Source organism: Squalius cephalus (assembly GCF_949319135.1).
Source record: "Squalius cephalus genome assembly, chromosome: 17".
NCBI classification, from domain to species: Eukaryota; Metazoa; Chordata; class Actinopteri; order Cypriniformes; family Leuciscidae; genus Squalius; species Squalius cephalus.
In genome coordinates, this window is record NC_137138.1 from 9100955 (window position 1) to 9120770 (window position 19816).

The 19816-nt window shown below is 37.8% G+C and overlaps 1 protein-coding gene across 4 annotated transcripts in view; it reads left to right on the top strand.

The window, feature by feature from the left end:
- LOC307144522 (putative E3 ubiquitin-protein ligase HERC1) overlaps positions 1-19816 on the top strand; it is a 65134-nt gene that overhangs the window by 13871 nt on the left and 31447 nt on the right. For 2 of the 4 annotated variants that reach the window (XM_079846924.1, XM_079846926.1), the window contains exons 12-37: positions 1160-1325; positions 2538-2663; positions 2878-3099; positions 4144-4296; positions 5372-5504; positions 5867-6058; positions 6238-6450; positions 6560-6733; positions 7150-7261; positions 7632-7758; positions 8571-8742; positions 9928-10225; positions 10314-10392; positions 10508-10556; positions 11688-11926; positions 12068-12265; positions 12588-12708; positions 14056-14296; positions 14611-14765; positions 15828-16087; positions 16212-16316; positions 16405-16572; positions 16652-16891; positions 17283-17366; positions 17521-17737; positions 18220-18529. In XM_079846924.1, the coding sequence (XP_079703050.1) occupies positions 1160-1325; positions 2538-2663; positions 2878-3099; positions 4144-4296; positions 5372-5504; positions 5867-6058; positions 6238-6450; positions 6560-6733; positions 7150-7261; positions 7632-7758; positions 8571-8742; positions 9928-10225; positions 10314-10392; positions 10508-10556; positions 11688-11926; positions 12068-12265; positions 12588-12708; positions 14056-14296; positions 14611-14765; positions 15828-16087; positions 16212-16316; positions 16405-16572; positions 16652-16891; positions 17283-17366; positions 17521-17737; positions 18220-18529 (4554 nt within the window). The remainder of the gene's footprint in view (positions 1-1159; positions 1326-2537; positions 2664-2877; positions 3100-4143; positions 4297-5371; positions 5505-5866; positions 6059-6237; positions 6451-6559; positions 6734-7149; positions 7262-7631; positions 7759-8570; positions 8743-9927; positions 10226-10313; positions 10393-10507; positions 10557-11687; positions 11927-12067; positions 12266-12587; positions 12709-14055; positions 14297-14610; positions 14766-15827; positions 16088-16211; positions 16317-16404; positions 16573-16651; positions 16892-17282; positions 17367-17520; positions 17738-18219; positions 18530-19816) is intronic. The other 2 variants (XM_079846925.1, XM_079846927.1) reach the window with 2 other exon arrangements.

Below are 19816 nucleotides of genomic sequence, written 5' to 3' on the forward strand. Positions count from 1 at the left end.
TTTAATTAACAGATTTTACTTTTTAAAATTATTTAGTTTTTTATATTTTTAGTTTGTTGAATTTTATTTTATGTTGAAATGTTTAAAAGTGCATTTTATACTACTTTCTAAAATGAATGAAGATATATGGATCAGTGTTATTTTAGTATCATTGAGATACTATTATAGTTTTTATTCATATTTTAAATTAGACTTAGTTTATATTTCCATTTTCATTTAAATTTCAGTTAAATTTCAGTTTAGTTTTGTTGTATTGTTTTAGTTTTTTTGGTACATCAAAATGTTTTTTTATTTTTTTTATATATTTTATTTCATTTACCGTTTATTTTATTTCAAGTAATGATTTTTTTTTAATGGTTTTAGTTTTAGTTTCAGTTATAATAATAACCCTGATATGGATTGATGGATGGATGTTTAAACCATTCCAGTCTGATGCATTGACATTTGCAATGTCAGATGTCAGTAGTCTACAGCTGTAGACCGCAAGATTTAAGATTACATAAGAGCTGTCATAGAGATTATATAATATCGCTGATATTTCCCTGCTGAGGCCACAAGATGGTAAGTGATTTATGTTGACCTTGAGGTCAGAACATTTATTTCTGCAGCAGTATCTCTTAAGAAAGAGAGAGAGAGAGAGAGAGAGAGAGAGAGAGAGAGAGAGAGAGAGAGAGAGTGTCAAATGTCTTAATGATCCCATTATGTGGAAGCTCCCAGAATACCCTATCACTTTATATGCTGCTTTAGGCATCTTTATTTTTTTTGTGGCGCTTGCAAAGGTAAGCATCATGGTTACTATTGCTCATTTTGATACAAATGAACGCTTTGTATTTTTGATTTTTCACTACATAGCAACAAAACAACTGCATAGCAATGCCTTATCATCCACCTAACACACCTTAGCATTGTGGCAGAGAGTTTTGCATGGGCAAGCAAGAAATCTGGTTTATCTGTGTCAACGTCAGCTGCTGGAAGACATTCATATAACAGGAATGTGACACACACACAGCCACAGGGGTAACTGGCACAAGCCCATACCCTTCTTCATACCCACAGGGATGGGGTCAGAGCAGCATATGGCCTGGCACTCGGTAAAGGTCACTTTAGACTTCTCATCTTTAAACTTGTCACTCTCTCTCCCTCTCGGTTTCTTTCCCAGGGAACATCACCAGTTTGTGTTGTTGTGTATGAAACTGTTGTCCATCCACCTGTCGCTGGCCCACGCAGGGGGAACAGGGGCCACAGTGCTTGGTGCTCAGGGTCGGCCCCTCAGGAACCTGCTCTTCAGACTCATTGACTCTAATGTACCAGACTCCATACAACAGGTCTGCCATCAAACACTGAGCTTTTATATTTATAATTCACGTATATATTCATGTAATCCATTTGATGAAGACTACTGTTCAAAGGTTTGGGATTTTTAAAGAAATGAACACTTTTATTCAGCAAGGAAACATTAAACTGATCAAAAGTGGCTGTAAAGAAATTACATAAAGTACAATTTAAAATAACTGCAGTTTCTTTGACCTTTCTATTCATCAAATAATCCCACATTCAGATGTGCCATCACAGAAATATTATTATATTAATATGTATTTTAAAATGGAAAAGAGTTATTTTAAATTTTAATAATACTTCACAATATTACTTTTGCTGTATTTTTAATCAAATAATTGCAGCCTTAGTGAGCAAAAGAGACTTTAAATAGAGAATTAAAACATTAAAAAATATACCGGCCCCAAACTTTTGAACAGTATTGTACGGTTGTAATTAAATTCATATTACAAGAAATTAGTAAAGCTCACAGAAAGTTCTGAATAGATGTGAATATCTATTTCTTTGTGTGATTTATTGTGCCCTTTGGAAAATATTACTTGGCAAGGCATATGTTAGTTGTCAGTAGCAATGTTTTCATCCACATTTATGCATGATAGAAAGATTGTGAATAAAGAGCATTTCCATACCTTGCAATCAAGAGAACAAAACTTTATCTTCAGTGGAAATTGGTGCTAAAATACTAATAGAAATGGAAGTTGTATTCATTGTAAAATCTAGTCTGACTCTTTTACTACACATATTAAATTATATATTTTCTAATTATTATACTTTAAACAAACATATCTGCTTCAAGTAAACTTTTTTTTTTAATTATATTATATTAAAATATGGTTGTTTTCATCTAGAATTTTTTAAATGCAGAATCTCAAAAGACATATTTTATGTTCATGTTTTTTTTAAAACACACACTCCCAACAGTACAAGCTATATTTTCTGGCTTACACAACAGTAAACAACTTCAGCCAATCAGAATGCTCACATATGCTGCTGGAGTTCTGCCCACATGTTAAAAACACTAAGATGATGGAATCGGTGGCTCTGTTTTCTCTTCGAGGGAGTTTGCAGAGGACACGACTTTTCACAACCTTCAAGAGTTCAGTGGAACCGCTTCGACTGAGTCATCTGTCAGAATGCCAGTATATGAGTCATTCCCTTCACCGTGGTAATTAATTGTTGTTTGTGTGTGTGTGTGTGTTTAGGCTGTAATGAGCACGCTGTCCATCGGAGCGTCTCTGTTGCTGCCTCCTCTCAGGGAGAGAACCGAGCTGCTGCACTCTCTGTTACCTCAGGGCCCGGAGAGCTGGGAAAGCCTTTCTAAAGGACAGGTACTCATACTCAAACACTATCAAAGTTTCGGCTGTTACGCGCATATATCCACATTTGCTGAGGAAAGCCCTCAAATGAACTCAGCTCAAGTTAAAACTATGTCTCTCAACCCCTGCCGTTCCATTGCGCTCCAGTTGTTTTTACCGTATCATGTAAGTATTGTAGTAAATGTTTGCTAATTACTCAGTGATATTACTGTTTCCCGTTCTACAGCGCCTACAGCTGGATATGGTGCTGAACAGCCTGCAGGAACAGAGTCATGTGGCGTCCCTGCTGGGATACAGCTCGCCTGGGGAGCTGAGTGCAGGTCTGGCACTGCCACCCACCCCTGACCGCCCCACAGGAAGTGTTAGCTCAAGTTCAGAAGCTCCAGACCACCTTCACCTGGCCGAGGTCCTCCTGAAGACCTTGCTGCTCAGCATCGGGTTCTATACGGTCAGTTCAGATTGACAGACACAAAAGATTCTTTCTATTTCCAAGCCTTGGTTTAATTTTAATTTAATTTTAAAGTATTAAAAAAAAAAAGCATTAAGTAAGCATATTCATTTGCGACACTCCCTCTTTCCCAAAGATATTTTGGAAATGGACTCCATGATTTTAAGTTTTTCCTGTACTCGTTTAGGAGAGGAAATATGCTTTAAAAACTGACATTCAGTTGAACAATCTACATTAGAACAATTTGACTTTTGGAGAACCACTTTTTTATCCTATAATTTTGCTGATTATCATTATTACATATACATAAATAATTAATATAGAGAAAAATATAATTGATAATATATATTTAATTTAATAATTTATAATATATACTACTGTTCAAAAGTTTGGAGTCGGTGGGATTTTAAAACAAATAGTTTTGAAAGAAGTCGCTCACCAAGACTGCATTTATTTGAGATAAAAAATAAAAAAATACAGTGAAAACAGTAATATTGTGAAATATTATTACCATTTAAAATGACTGTTTTCTATTTTGATATATTTGAATATGTAATGTATTCCTGTGATGCAAAGCTGAATTTTCAGCATCATTACTCCAGTCTTCAGTGTCATATGATCCTTCAGAAATCATTCTAATATGCTGATTTAGTGCGCAAGAAACGTTTTTTCTTATTATCAATGTTGAAAATGGAAACAGTGATATGATTTTTAGGATTCTTTGATGAAATGAAAGTTCAAAAGAACATTTATTGGAACTTGAAAACTTTTGTGACATTATAAATGGTTTCACTGTCACTTTCGATCGATTTAATGCATCCTAGCTGAATAAGACTTTTGAGCAGTAGTGTATTATAATAGTAATTTAATTTGATTAATTTACACTCCTCTTTGGCTGCCTTTAACACCTGTGTAGTAAATGGACAATCAACTCGGGTGTTTTGGGATATATATGAAATTAAAAATTGTGGTTTAATATATAATGAGGAAACTTTTAGCAATCATAACATGTTCTCCTTTCCATTAACTCTGTTGTACACACAGGAGCGTGCATTTGGTGAGCTGGAAAAGAACAGTGATAAACAGCGGTCCAGTCAGTCCCAGAAACAGACGGAGGCTCCATCACACTTCCACCACCTGCTGTCAGCCCTTCACAGACACCTGCTGGCCCACTGCTACATTCACACAGGCACTGAGGTACAACAACACATTTACTGTGAAAACCTGCTCCATATCATACCTACCTCCCTCCCTCAGGCTGCCAGTTGCAGTGGTTACGGATTGTAGTTTTAAGAAAAAAAATTCCGTTGTGTGAGCCTGTTTAGTCAAAGATGCTTAAAGGTGACATATTATGCCCCCTTTCACAAAATGTAATATAAATCTATGGTGTCCCCAGAATGTGTTTGTAAAATTTCAATTCAAAATGCCCCCCAGATTATTTATTATAGCTTGTCAAAGTTGCCCCTTTTTGGGTGTAAGCAAAAACGCGGCGTTTTTGTGTCCTTTTAAATGCAAATGAGCTGCTGCTCCCCGCCCCCGTTCAGAAGACGGCCGATCCTTTACACAAGCTTCGTATACAATAACAAAACACGCGAATAATCTCACTCATCCAAAAACTCAGAAATAACCAGTAGCGGAGTGCAGCCTTTCGGAGAGTCTCAGGAAGAGGTTGCAACTTTTAGACTTCACCTGGATGTTTCTAAATGGTTAGTGAATACATTTACGTAGTTGTTGTGGAGTTACATTGATTCGTCTGTTTCTGGGGGATTTCCGTTGAAATTCCTTTTGTCACTTTTTTTCTCTTGTCTCATCTGAGTCTGGGACTCTAAATAGTGTTCTGTGCTCGTCTGTGGAGCCAACGACATAATAGTTTGCATGCTTTGCTCAAACTTTTGCCATTGCGTTAGAACTGGTTACACTGTTGTCGCTTGCGAAACCAAATTGTGGGGTCCGTGGGTGGAAACTTGCAGATTAAGGGGTGGTAATTTTATAATAAGATCCCCTTCCGAAATCCCGGAGCGAAATCTGATCGGCTTATTTTTTTGACATGCTTGCAAAGAAAGGCTTACCAAAAAGTTACTGTCCTGTCACTTTTCACATTTTCTGGGTTGGAAGATGCACCGGGGACCCAATTATAGCACTTAAACATGGGAAAAAGTCAGATTTTCATGATATGTCCCCTTTATTTCTTGTTCCAGAACCCTGAATTGGAGACAGCCTGCATAATAAGTGTTTAAAGAACATTCTTTTGTTTTGCTTGTGTGTTGTGTAGGATGACAGCAGCGTAGTGCTGCTACATAAGCACCTGTGCCTGCTGCTGCCATACGCTGCCGAGACCTTCAGAAGATCCACCATTCTGCTAGAGGAGAGCACACTGGACAAACACGTCATCAAGAAACTACACAGTAAGAACACACATCACATTCATCACACAGCCATCCATTCGTCCATCTAACCATCCATCCATTAGGGGTGTAACGGTACACAAAAATTACAGTTCGGTATGGCAGGGGGGAAAACAAACCATGTTTTTATTTAATGGGGGTCCATCCATCCATCCATCCATCCATCCATCCATCCATCCATCCATCCATCCATCCATCCATCCATCCATCCATCCATCCATCCATCCATCCATCCATCCATCCATCCATCCATCCATCCATCCATCCATCCATCCATCCATCCATCCATCCATCCATCCATCCATCCATCCATCCATCCATCCATCGCCAGTGTATTGAGTTGTTTGTCTGTTTCTCTGTAGCTGTGCTGTTTGGTTCGGTGGCGGGCAGTCTGCTGTGTCAGGTGATGTACTCTCTGCTCCTGCTGCCATTAGCTGTTGTCAAACCCCTCCTCCCTCACCTGCTCTCTCTGCTTGAACATCTCAACGAGCTCAACTGTTACCTGCCCAACACTTCACACCTGGAGAACATGGAGCTGGAAGGAACCTCACAGGGTAAGCACTGTCATTCTCTGAGAACATTTCAGATACCTTAATGAATTGTTTTGCATTCAAACGATTCAAAAAGAACGTATTCAATAACAAATGACAGATCATCACAGTGATACACTGTGAAGAAATTTACTGAGATGCGCACATTACTGCTAATTACACACCCTTACTTCCTGTTACAGAAGCATCAGAAACCTCTGAGGCAATTCTGCCACCAGAATCAGATGACTGGGCATGGCTTCTTGACCTGGAGAGGTCTGTAGCTCTTGCCATTGGCCGTTGCCTGGGAGGTATGTTGCAGGGCCAGCCCCCTTCCATCCAGGAGAAGACGGCAGAGTTCTGGCTGTGTAACCCACTCTTGAGAAACGGGCTGGAGATTGACTTTGAGCAGCTGGGTAATGACCTACCACCAGAGGGCAGCAGCCCTTGTTTGTATTGTAAGGCATAGACACATGCATAAATATAGAGAAATAAATAAATAAATACTCATCTATGTTCCTGTAGACTGGGCAATGGGTTGGCTGACTGAGGCCGTGTTCGTGGGTTGTGGGGATGTGAGAATAGCTGAGTTGTGTCTGTCAGAAGAGAACACAACGCTAGTGGAACTCGCCCTCGGCTCCCCGCGAGAACCAGCCAGCGCCCTCTGGAGGAAAATGAAGGAGTTTGCAGCGAATCGAGGTAAGAGAGGCAGGATTTTTTGAGGTTTATAGAATATGAATATTCATTTACTGCCTTTTTTTACGTTTCTGCGCCACTTGTGGCATTTGCCCTGACTGCAGAATGCTGCAATTGGCTTTATGCCCAGCTGCACTACTTCCTGAACTTCAGCCAGCTCCTTTGTTTCCTGTCTGCCATTATTGGACAAACTGATTAATCCAGGTGTGGCCTCAGTAACAATAATCAGACACACCTGGATTAATCAGTTTGTCCAATAATGGCAGACAGGAAACAAAGGAGCTGGCTGAAGTTCAGGAAGTAGTGCAGCTGGGCATAAAGCCAATTGACCAATAAGAGACAGTAATTTCAACTTACATTAAGCTCTGTCATCATGTGCATGTCCACATATTGACCTTGACGTGTGTGTTTTTCTATAGACTGGGACAGTAGTGGATCAGTGGGAGACTCTCTGTTAGAGATGGCATGTCGCTGTAGTTTGGCCGCTCTGCTCAAACACGCTGGCCTTCATGAAGCCTATTGGCAGGATAAGTGAGTGAGATCCACACCTCGCCCTCCATCTCTCTCTTTACCTAGATCTCTTTTTTACACCTTTACCTCCCACGTCTCACTTATGCTATAGTGTAATGAACTCTGTAATTAGTTGACCCAGATTTAATGAATATATGCTCTATTTAAAGAATGGCTCTATATGTGAATATTAAAGTGTCAGTCCCTGTCGCTCTCTGTGCTGTATGAAATCTCACATGATAAATGCCTTAGCCATAATGACTCATTTGTGAGAGTGAGAGTTTGGTAAATATGAATTGACAGTCCAGAATCCAGATAAACCTTTCTCAGTGTTTGGACAACAGCAGGAATAATTTAAACAGTCCATTAATGTGTGCGTGTTTGACTGCAGATATGAGCCTTGTGAGGTGCTGACTGAAATATATCAAGTGGTGTATAAAATCCGCAGCACTCTGCTGTCCTATAAAGAGAGCATCGGAAACACAAGCAGCGTCCAAACAACGACTACCAACAAACAGGTAAAACACATAAAAAAAAACAATCACATTTCATTTAAATATATATATATAATAGGGTTTAAATGTCTCAGTTAAAATTAACATAAATGATGAAATATCACATGATTAATGTCACAAATTATATTTCATTATTGACTTACAAATAGTGCAAAATTATAAATATTTATATAAAATACATTTTTTGTTATAACATGTCTTTGTTTTATATACATATCCAATTTATTTCCCAATTTAATTGATATCTTAAATCCCAGACATCCTGTTTTTTTTTGTTTTTTTTTAAAGAAATTTCATTAGCAAGGACACATTAAACTGATTACAATTATCAGTAAAGTCGAACTCTTTTCAGCATTGATAATAAGAAATGTTTCTTGTGCAGCAAATCAGCACATTAGAATGATTTCTGAAGGATCATGTGACACTGAAGACTGGAGTAATGATGCTGAATATTCACCTTTTCATGACAGGAAAAAAATTGCATTTCAAAATATATTAAAATAGAAAACAGTTATTTTAAATGGTAATAATATTTCAGAATATTACTGTTTTAACATATTTTAATCAAATAAATGCAGTCTTGGTTGAGCATAAGTGATTTCTTTCAAAAACATTAAAAAATCTTTTGAACATTAGTGCATATATTTGTCTTTTATATTTATATTTAATGCACTTATTCTTTAGAAACATTTTTTTTGGTCACAAACTCGTAATGTAATAATTTTCCCTACCTATAAAACAAATTCATACAACCAGGAACAAAATAACATTAACCAATATTATCACTGTTCCTCCTTGTGTTTGGTCCTTTCCAGGCTTCATTGGGCTCCCAGAGCCCCAGTGAGGAGAGGCAGGAGGCAGGGAGCTCAGGAGATCAGACGGGAAGAGACGCAGATCCCAGCAGCCAGACGCCCCATGCAGCTGAACACAACCAGGAAGATCCCCTAGAGGAGGAGACGCCCAGCATCAGCAGTATGTACCTGCCGGGTAAACTCGCTGCTTTCTGTGCTCTTCCCTCTGTGCTTCTGTTCGACCATATACCAAAGGTTTCTTTGTCTCAGAAAAAGGCATGGTCTACAATCTCAGTGTTGTGGTGCACTCCTACTTTTATTGGCCATTGTTCTGGGATTAAATGCCTAAAATCAATTTAGTAATAATAATATATCGTTTTTTTTATTATATACAGGTGAAGAGTAAGTATTGACTATAATGACTAGGGGGACATTCACACAGGATATTTAGATGGTTTTTAGTTCGCTTAGTTTTTCACATCTTGAGACCTATTTTCTTTTGTTTCTTTCATTTTATATTTAACATTTAAGGTTGTGTTGTCATTACACTGAAACAAATTGTCACAGAATTTATTTTGAAACAATTTTCACTCAATAATTGCAAGTAAACTTGCAAACTAACAAGCAAACTTGCTAGTAACACATTGAATTAAAGGGATAGTTCACCCAAAAATGAAAATTTGCTGTTCATTTACTCACCCTCAGGCCATCCAAGATGTAGGTGTCTTTTTTTCTTCAGTAGAAATGTAAATACGATTTTTAGCTAAAACCGTGGTCCTTGGTGTTTCATATCATGCAAGTCAATGGCTACTGTCACTTTGAGAGTAAGAAAAAAAAAATTCCAGGCAAAACAAAATTAACTCTTTCCCCACCATTGACGGAAATTTCAGGTATATATGTTTATATATATTTTTTTTGATCATCGTTCTGAATCCGATCTGTATGTAGCCTTTGACAACACCTATTTTTTCTCAGCTTTTTGCTCAAAATGTTGCTTTTTTATGAAACTTACATTCAAGTGTTGATTAAAAAAAATGCATTCAGCTAGAAAAGCAGAGGGTCTGTTCTTTCTTTTGATATATTGCATGTTCAGATATTTATACAACAAAATATGGCAACTTAGAAAAAAAAACGCTAATACCTGTCAAAGAGTTAATACCCGTAGCTCCTGACGATACACTGAGGTCTTGTGAAGCCAAACGATCGGCATATGCAAGAAACAACATAATTTACAGCATTATTACCTGTAATCCAACGCCTATCATTTTTTTTACAGTGTCAATGTGTCATGGTTGTGATTGATGTGTGGCATTATTTGCACTAAAATACTTACTCTGGTGTTGTATTGTGTAATTGCAAACTGTTTGCATGTTCCCTGCAGAGGTGCTGCAGTGTTTCCTGGCCACCCGTGAGGCCATGCAGCTCCAACAGAACGAGACTGTGTACGAGTCGTCTGGCACTAGCACGTTACCCAGCAGCACTGAGAGCCCGGGAACGCCAGACAGGGAGCCTCCCCAGCGGCCCTGGGACCACCACAGCACCAGTGACCAAGGCCTGTCCTTCCCGGCGGCGTGCCACTTGCTGGTCTCCCGCTGCCTCTTCCTTCTGCTGGGGGTCCGAGCTGCTTGGCAGGAGGAGATTGTGTCGTCACAGACGCCCACTGAGAGCACTTTGGCAAGGTCTGCATTTGAGTACAATTACAGAACATTTGCTTGCACATGCGGATGGGATAAACCTACTGTAAGTGATAAATATCTCACTCCACAGATCTCCACCCTACTATGAGGCGTTAGGAACAAAGATGGAGTTACAGTCCTCCTCTGAGAGAAGATTCAGTGAGAGAGAGGTATTTATGCATCCCATGTTTCCCCCTAGTTTAATACTGATGAATTGATATCTCGTTTGGGTCTTTTTGTTTGTTTGTTTTTTCATCTGTGGTCTGTTTCGTCTCTCTTTTAAAGATACTAGATCAGTCTAAAAGCTCCTCAGGGTCATTCAAGAATAAAATCGGTGAGTGTATATTGTAGCATATTAAGTTATGTATCTGATCTCACATGTCTGATCTCACACATATTGGGTCTGTTGCAGATTTGATTTTTAACATGTATGATCTCACGTTTTTATGTGTTTCTAATTTCTTGTCTTATATCATGTCTCATCTAACATATCTGATCTCTCACATATATGTCTGATATTTTGCATCTTGCATATCTGATCTCATTTGTTTCTTCTGTCCGATATCACCTCAGATTTTTGACATCTGTTCTCATGGGTCTGATCTCGCGTTTCTAATTTCTCATGTTTCATCTTATGTCATCTAATATAACTGATCTCTAACATATCTGATCTCACATGTATGGTTTCTCACATCTGACCTCACATATTTTACATATCTGATATTACACAGTGCATTTGTTGCATGCGTGATCTTTCACCTATCTGATATCACATCAGACCATTGACATATCAGATTTTTCACATGTCTGATATCTGATCTCATGTTTCTAATTTCTCATGTCTCATCTAACATAACTGATCTCACCTGTCTTCTCTCATTTCTAATTTCTCACGTGTCTCATCTATTTTCTTATTTCTAATTTCTCACATCTGATTTCACATATCTTGCATGTCTGATCTCACATATTTCACTTAATTGATCTCTTAAATGCTTGATCTTTAATATCTGATTTGTAAAATGTCATATTTTCACCTGCCTAATCTTACATCTTATCTCTAATTTTTATTTAAGTTTCATCTCGCATAAATAATCTCTCATTTCTGTTTTCACATGTCTGATCTCACATATCTTACATGTCTGATCTGAGTCATCTTACTCATATTCCACATAATTGATCTCTTAAAAGAATAATCTCTCATATCTGATTTCTCCCATTTTAATTTTCACCTGTCTGATCTCTCCCTCTCGCTTGCCTGATCTCACGCTTGATCTGATTTCTGAAGAATTCAGAAGTATGTCACAAATCTGATATCAAACATCTAATCTGTACATATTCAATCGCTCACATGTCTGATATCTCACATTACATCTCTCTCTTTCTCTCCTTTCATATATACTGGAGTATACATTTGAGTGATCTTAAATATCACACCTCTGAGCTAATCAGTGCTGTTCATTGCTAGGCCTTCCGCTCTGTTCTTTGGGCATCATGAAAGACGCCTGGGAACGACTGCGGCAGTGCATCAGTCCCACTACCACGCTGTGCCCGGGCGGAGGTGGCACTACCATCCTGAGCCAGGTCTTCCATTTCCTGTGTGGGAGCCTCCTCCGGACCTCTTCTCTGATGGACAAAGATGGAGGTACACAGGCGGACCCCAAAGCTATCACTGTAGCCATGGCACAGCAACACCAAAGAGCTCAGGTGGGAAAGCCATGGCAGATCATTTTTATGTTCAATAACTGGCTAAAGTTCAGAAGAAATAAGTGTATTAACAGTTATGTAATATCCTCACACAGTAATAAAGATGTAGACACTACAGTTGTTTTCATACCCTCTGTCCAGGTGCGTTTGGAGGCCTTGTGTCAGATTTCCTCCTTCCTGTCAGAGATGGAAGAAAAGAGTGTCAGCTCGCTTGCGCCCCCACGTTTCCCAGGCCTCCTGCAGTCAGTGCAGCTGCAGTTCCTCTCTGGCTGCTTTGGCCTTGGCGCCCCGATCACCGGCAGTCCAGTGGCACCTAACAACAAGATTCACCATTATACCGTAAGGCATGCTGTTAATGACATCAGCCTAAACACAAAATTATTTTAGATCATGCTTATTTTGAGCTTTATTAAATGAATGCAAGAAATGTTGAGGAAATAACATTTATATAGATAATTTGTTTTGCGACCTGATTGGTTTTTAAAATGGTTTAAAAATGAGCTCCCACCCATTTTTTTGGGGTAAATGGTCTTTTGTTTGCAAAAGCACTTTTATCACAAACATCTATCTTACATTAGATGCACAATCACTGTGATCTTAAACACCTATTACAATATGATTGCAGGTGTCTAGGTGATGTTGTTTGTGTTTTTGTGTGTAGGCTGGGACTCAGTCGGCTCCTATCAGTGTTCAGAGGGAGTTACAGTCTGCAGCTCACACTCTCTATCAGCAGCTGGTGCGTGTGCTCAGACAGAAGGTGGCGCTAGAGAGAGAGCAAGCAGGTGGGTAATGCTTCTTAAGGCCCCGATATACTCACGGCGCAGTTCTTTTTCGTTCTCCGGTTATATGTGAGCAGATATATACTGTTATCGAACATCTGACACCGCCCACACTGCTGAAAACGGCGTTTAGATGAATGTGAAAAAATGTGCTGCACACTTTCCTCTCAATAACAAAATAAACACAACACAATTGAGAAAACAGCAAGCACTTTTTTTTTTATAAAACATTAGAAAAGCATCTGATCATAGCAATGTGGATATGTTTGCATGAGCTCTGAGATTCGGCACTCTTGTAAAGTCCTGGCACATTTATTTATATAGCAGTTCATACTAGAGATTGCACAAAAACAAGCGCCTATACCATATTAAACATGAAAAACAGTGTCAGTGTCTCGTTTCATCAGAAGTTCATCTTCATTTTCTGTTATAAAGCGGCTCTCCAGTGTGTTCACGTCTTCACTTGTGGACGTCTGAACTCAACGGACAGAGCAGGAGAAATTAAAAGAATTCCATGTGAAAGAAGGCGGTCCATAATCGCCATGGACCAATGGTAGTCCAAAGGTGTTTACCAGCCGTAGCTAACATTTCTGGAAAGTTCACTTTGGCAAGCTGTTTCGAACTCCCAAAATGAACTCCAAACGAAGTTCATTTTGGCCTGATTTTGTTCTAAATGACGACACATCAGTTCGTTATTCGATTTCACTTGAAGAATATCGGGGCCTTTATTCACGCATGCAGACTTTATCTAAAGTAAAAAAAATAAAAATAAAAAAAATACATTTGTATTTCTTAAGCCTGCTAAAACTCATAGATTTTTTTATTTTTATACAAATACTTCATTTTTAAAATTACTTTTCAAATGAACAATATAAATAAATAGTATAAAAATAATGTAAATAATATTGGTTACATTCAAACTAAATGTTTTGTATTTGCAATTTTCTTTTTTTTACTAATTTAGTTTTACTTAATTGTATTTGTTTTATATTTTATTCTTGTTATTAGTGATTAGATCATATACAGTGTAAATAATATTAACTCAATTTAAATGAACTATCTTTTACTTTACACTGTATCTTGATGATATTAATACAAATTATAAATAATAAACTAAAAATAATAGTATTAGTGATTACTAATAGTAATTTAGTTTATTTTCTTATTTAAAATGTTTACAATTTAAACTGTTTTTATTGTTATCATTGCCCATTGATTCAACAGTGGGCAATGATATTAATTTGTGGTTAAAATTGAGCTTGACTGCATTTTGTAGTTTGGCACAGTATTACTCTAGTAATACACCAGTTTAATTAAGTAGTGATTTAACATAGATTTGTCTCATTTCAGGCTCTTATCAGCACCTGCTGTTAGCTACAGTCTTTGCTCTGAACTTCCACTATCAGCCGGTGGATCTGGTAGTGATTATTAAATGTGGCGTGCTGGAGATCTTGTCCACACTGACTGATAACACCTGTGTGCTGGTGAACCAGCGCTGGCTGGCTGCCTCCATGTCGGGTCACATGCAGCTCGGTGGGGCGGTGAAGCTGGCCGCTGCCAGACTCCTGCAGATATTCGCCATAGCGGCCAGGTGAGATTATAAACTGATAATTAAATACAAAACGAGAAAACACCTCACATAATATGCCCTCACACTTTGAAAACTGCTGCCTTAAATAATCACGTTCAAAGCATTCTTCATGTTAACATCATAATATTGCTTTTATGCAACAGTTTTGCATAGTAAAGAAATTAGAAATTAAAAATTTCAAAACATAATTTCATCTAAAAGCTTTAGTATCAGCAAACATTACTTCTGCCATAATGAGTGGCCACATGCTACAGTACGTGGCTACAGATAATCCAGGTTGTACAGTTGCAGTTAACGTGTGTGTGTTTCTGCAGTTCCTGTGAAGAGACCTTGCCGTTGGACGTGTCCCAGGCTCTCATGGATGTAATGAGCCAGCAGCTTCAGGGATTGTTACATGCAGTCCACCAGCAGGAGGTGCTAGAGAGTGACTCTACAGAACACATCCAAGAAGAAACATCCAAAGGAGACAGTGAGTCATAACAACACAAGATTACCTGTTCTTTAGTGTAGTATTACTGTAGTTGTTACTGTTTCAACAGAGTTGTTTATTCATATAACATTTATTTTATATATTTATATATATACGCTGGCGTTCAAAAGTTTGGGATGAGTATGAATGTTTAATGTTTTTAAAAGAAGTCTCTTCTGCTCAACAAGGCTGCATTTATTTGATCCTAAAACCTGTAATATTTTGAAATTGTTACAATTTAAAATAACTGTTTTCTATTTTAATATATTTTAAAATGTATTTGGTTCCTGTGATGCAAGGCTGATTTTCTCCAGTCTTCAGTATCACATGATCCTTCAGAAATCATTATAATATGCTGATTTGCTGCTCTAGAAACATTTCTGAGTATTATCAATGTTGAAAACAGTTGTGTACAATTTTTTAATAGAAAAGAAAGAATAGAAAAAATAGAATAGAAAGATGAATAGAAAAAATAGAATAGATAGATGAATAGAAAGTTCAAAAGAACAGCATTTATCCGAAATAGAAAGCTTTTGCTACATTATAAATGTCTTTACTGTCACCTTTGATAGATTTAATGCATCTTTGCTGAAAAAAGTATTAATTTCTTTAAAAATCTTACTGACCCCAAACTTTTGAATGGTAGTGTATATTGTTACAAAAGCTTTCCATTGCAGATAAATGCTGTTCTTTTGAACTTTCTATTTATCATATAATCCTGAAAAAAAAAATTACACAACTGTTTTCAACACTGATAATAATAAGAAATGTTCTTTAAGCTCCAAATCAGCATATTAGAATGATTTCTGAAGGATCATGTGACACTAAAGACTGGAGAAATAATACTGAAAATTCAACTTTGCATCACATGAATAAATAGCATTTTAAAATATTTTAAAGTAGAAAATTAAGTATTTCAATTATAATATTATTTCACAATATGACAATATGTATTTTTAAACAAGCAAAATTTACTTGCTTCAAAAACATTTTAAAAATCCAAACTTTTAATGGTATGGTATATGTTGTATTGGATTATATATAAACTTTGTTTCGTTTTAGGTGCAGATATAGTTCGCAGCAGCAGGGTTGTGGAGTCCCAGCTCTCTGACTTTCTAGTCTTCCTAAGGCGCATTTTGTCACTAAGGGTCGCCAAAAGAGTGTCAGCATTTGTCAAGTGGATCGATCCATTGATGACAATTATCTCATACAAATGCAACTCGGGAAATCCACATCTCCACAACCTGCGGACGAAGCTGCTGGCGTTCCATATTCTAGAAGCTCTTCTCCCTGCCTGTTCAGACCCTGTCGTCATGAAACAGGTGAGAAAGGAAGTGCTTTTTTTATATTATTCGTTCACTTCACTGTTCATTTGACACTGGATGATTGGTTCTTGATTGATTCCGACTAATAAGCATTCACCATGTCATTTTTGTTTCGTTTCAGATTGTGGATCAGTTATTTAGCCTTTTGTCCAAGTACATGTGGGAGGAACCTGTGGCCCTGAGAAAAAAATTAGAAAAAGAGAGAACTTCCGATAATATAAATAGGGTATTTAATCTCTATGTGTCCATTTTACACACTTGTATTTGTGTTCATTGATTTTAGATTGTTTTATATGTGCTTATGTGTCTTCCAGGACAGCAGAAGTGAAGATGAATGTATTCCTATTGGTGATTTCTCTTTTGACCCACATAAACTGATCTGTTGTTCTCTGGAGAGTGGGAATGTACTATCGCATGGATCGGGGGGGAAAGGGTACGGTTTGGCCACCACTGCCATCACATCTGGATGCTTCATCTGGAAGGTACCAATGCAAAAGACAGTCACTGGTGTCCTTTACAGAGTCCATGTACTAATGTGTTTTTTTTGTCTCCATATCTTAGTTTTTTATCACAAAGGAGAACAGGGGAAATGAAGGGACTTGTATCGGAGTGTCCCGATGGCCCATCCGGGACTACAACCATCGCACTACCACAGACATGTGGCTGTACCGGGCCTACAGCGGTAGCCTGTACCATGGAGGAGAACTGGGCCGAGCCCTGCCCTCCTTCACCCAGGGCGACACAATAACCTGCATCCTAGACATGGAGGCTAGAACTATCTCCTTCGCCAAAAACAACAGGGTCAGTGCGTGTTTATGAGATAAGAACACTTTCCTACTTAGCTCAACAATGTGAGGTACAATTCGCAATAGCATATGGATTATAATTGCCATCACTCAAAGTGTTGCTTGATTTAGAAGCTACAGTAGTTATACTTAAAGATGACATGAAATAAAAATGAATATTGATTCAAAAGTCAAAAATACTTTAGTTTTTCAATTGCAAATTGTAATTTTGTTTTATAGTTTTTTGACAAATTTTAAGGAATATTATAGGTTAAGCTGTATTACTACAGAAAATAATTTTGCACGCATAAATAAAATAATAATATATAAAGACTAATAAACTTGAAATGTAAATTTAAGGGCCAACTGAGTTACGAAGTATTATAACTGTTTTTATGTGTGTGTAGGAGCCCAAGCTGGCCTTTGAAGGAGTGGATGCCACAGAACTCTACCCCTGTGTTCTGTTCTACAGCAGTAACCCAGGAGAAAAGGTCAGTCTCTTAAACATATACACTAAAGAGCCCATTTTAAGCAATTCATACCGGAAAAGAAACACCATAATAAGCTTGCTAAAAATAAATGAGCAAATCTCTACAAATCAACTCTAAACTTACAAAAGTCTCTTGTTCCTCCACTGGCCTTTAGGTGGCGCTGTGTGACCTGCAGATGCGTGGCATGCCTAGCGATCTTTTACCAGGAGAGCCACTGTGCAGCCCGCGGGCCACGGTTCTGCTGGAGTCCACAATTCAGCTGCTAAGACGGCTGTACGTGAACGATGACTGGGTTCCACATATCAACCAGCACATGCTGAACAAACTACAGCTCATTAACCCTCTCATGAGGGAGGGACATGGCAAGATAGGTGAGTTAACTGCTTAAGCGCTTACTTCGTTTACAAGAATATACATGTCATATATAGTCTTGTATAGAATGTTTGGGAATTCTAGTTGGGATCATTGCAAATGATAATTTTGGAAATGTTTAAACCATGTTTGTTCGCTTTACCATGCTGTATCAAGCCTGTTGTATATCAATTCTAGAAATAAACTATATATTTCAAATACAAAATGTATATATGTATACAAAATATATTATAATATAATATATTTTATATTTAAAATGTATTTTTCTGGGCCTAAAATGCTGATTACGTATCTTGTTTGCAGAAGTGTATATAATCTTTAATTATTTCATCTATCTATCTATCTATCTATCTATCTATCTATCTATCTATCTATCTATCTATCTATTGAGTTTGTACACTAATTATGTAATTGTAAAACAATAAGTGCAGGTATACAGTAATATATCCTGTTATGTATTCTGTATTCTGTCCTCTGCCAGCAGGTCGTGCCAGTAATGAGTCTGAAGAGAAATGTAGGGTGAACAGAGAGAGGGGCTCTGCTTGGATAGATGTCGGGATGTCGACAGACCACCTCTCTGGCCCTGCGGGGCTCTCTGATGCCCAGCTCAGCATGTTGTGCACTGAGGTCTGGCCTGTCATGGCTCTCATCGGAGGGGTGGACAGCGGTCTCCGTGCCGGGGGGACCTGCCTGCACAAACCCAGCGGTCGACGGGCCACCCTACTCGGGGTCTTGAAAGACGGAAGCCCCCTGGCTAAGCTTCAGTGGGAGGAGACCGATTTTACTGTGAGGTAAGCACACATATACAGCACTCTTACAGACATGCAAATAATTTAAAGGTTGTATTTTAATATGCTGTAATATCAAATTAGGGAGTAAGAGCCTATCACACCAAGAGCTATGTGATAATATTCTTAAATGCTGACCAAAAAAAAAAAAAAAACTTTTTTTCCTTTGCCCTATTTTTAATTCAGTTGGCAGTGAAAATGCTCGGTGTAAATCTAGTTTCAAGCTGGGCTCTGGGGGTGTTTGGGGGTCTGCAAAATTTTTTAGAGAAACAAGACTATGAAATTACTATTTACGTGTTACCGTAACTGAATATATCAAGTATCTTATTCTTAACACAATATATTTTCAATACCTTTACCAAGTTCAGTATAATTATTTACTCCAAATATTTTTATTGGTTTTCAATGACAATACAGAATAAAACATCATAAACAGTATACAGTAAGATATTGTCCATTATTAACCCCTTACATGATCCCCCCCCCCCCCCCCCACCATCCAATAGCTCAAAAAAAAAAAAAAAAACGTAACAAAAAAATAAATAAATAGATAAATAAATCCCCTACAAAGATCCTCCTAATAAGCGAAAATGATGTACCATTGCCAGTTACAGGCGCACAAGGTAAACCCTTAATGTAATTTGAAAAGGGATCCCAAGTCTTGTAAAAGGATGTAAGTGAACCAGAGAGTGAATATCTTAACTTTTCAAGTCCAATACAGTGAAAAATGTCCTGTATCCACCTGTCATGTGTTGGAGGGGAAGCATGCCTCCACTTAAGAAGGATGGCCCGTCTGGCCTAAATTGTAGTAAAAGCAATGACTTTATGATATCGGGCAACCAAATCAGGCATAGGGGAAACCCCAAATAGGGATATAATTGGATCAGGGCCAATATTAGTGTTGATAGCTTTTTTAAGCGTCTGAAATACATTAGACCAAAAGGTCACCAGCTGCGGACAAGTCCAAAACATGTGTAGATGAGAGTTTACAACGGTTGCAGGCAGCACTCTTGTCTGGAAAGATTTTTGCCAATTTGGCATTGGTTAAGTGCTCTCGGAATAGTATTTTACATTGAATTAAGCCATGCCTCGCACAAATGGAAGAGGTATGTACCTGGTTCAAGATGTTATGCCATAGATCCTCTGTAATAGTAACACAGAGGTCTTGCTCCCAGGTATCTTTAAGAGTGGCATTAGTGTCAGAATTAATAGCAGTATACTTATTGTGCTATTTTATTTTATTTTATTTTATTTATTTCTTCTTCTTATTATTATTATTATTTATTTTAG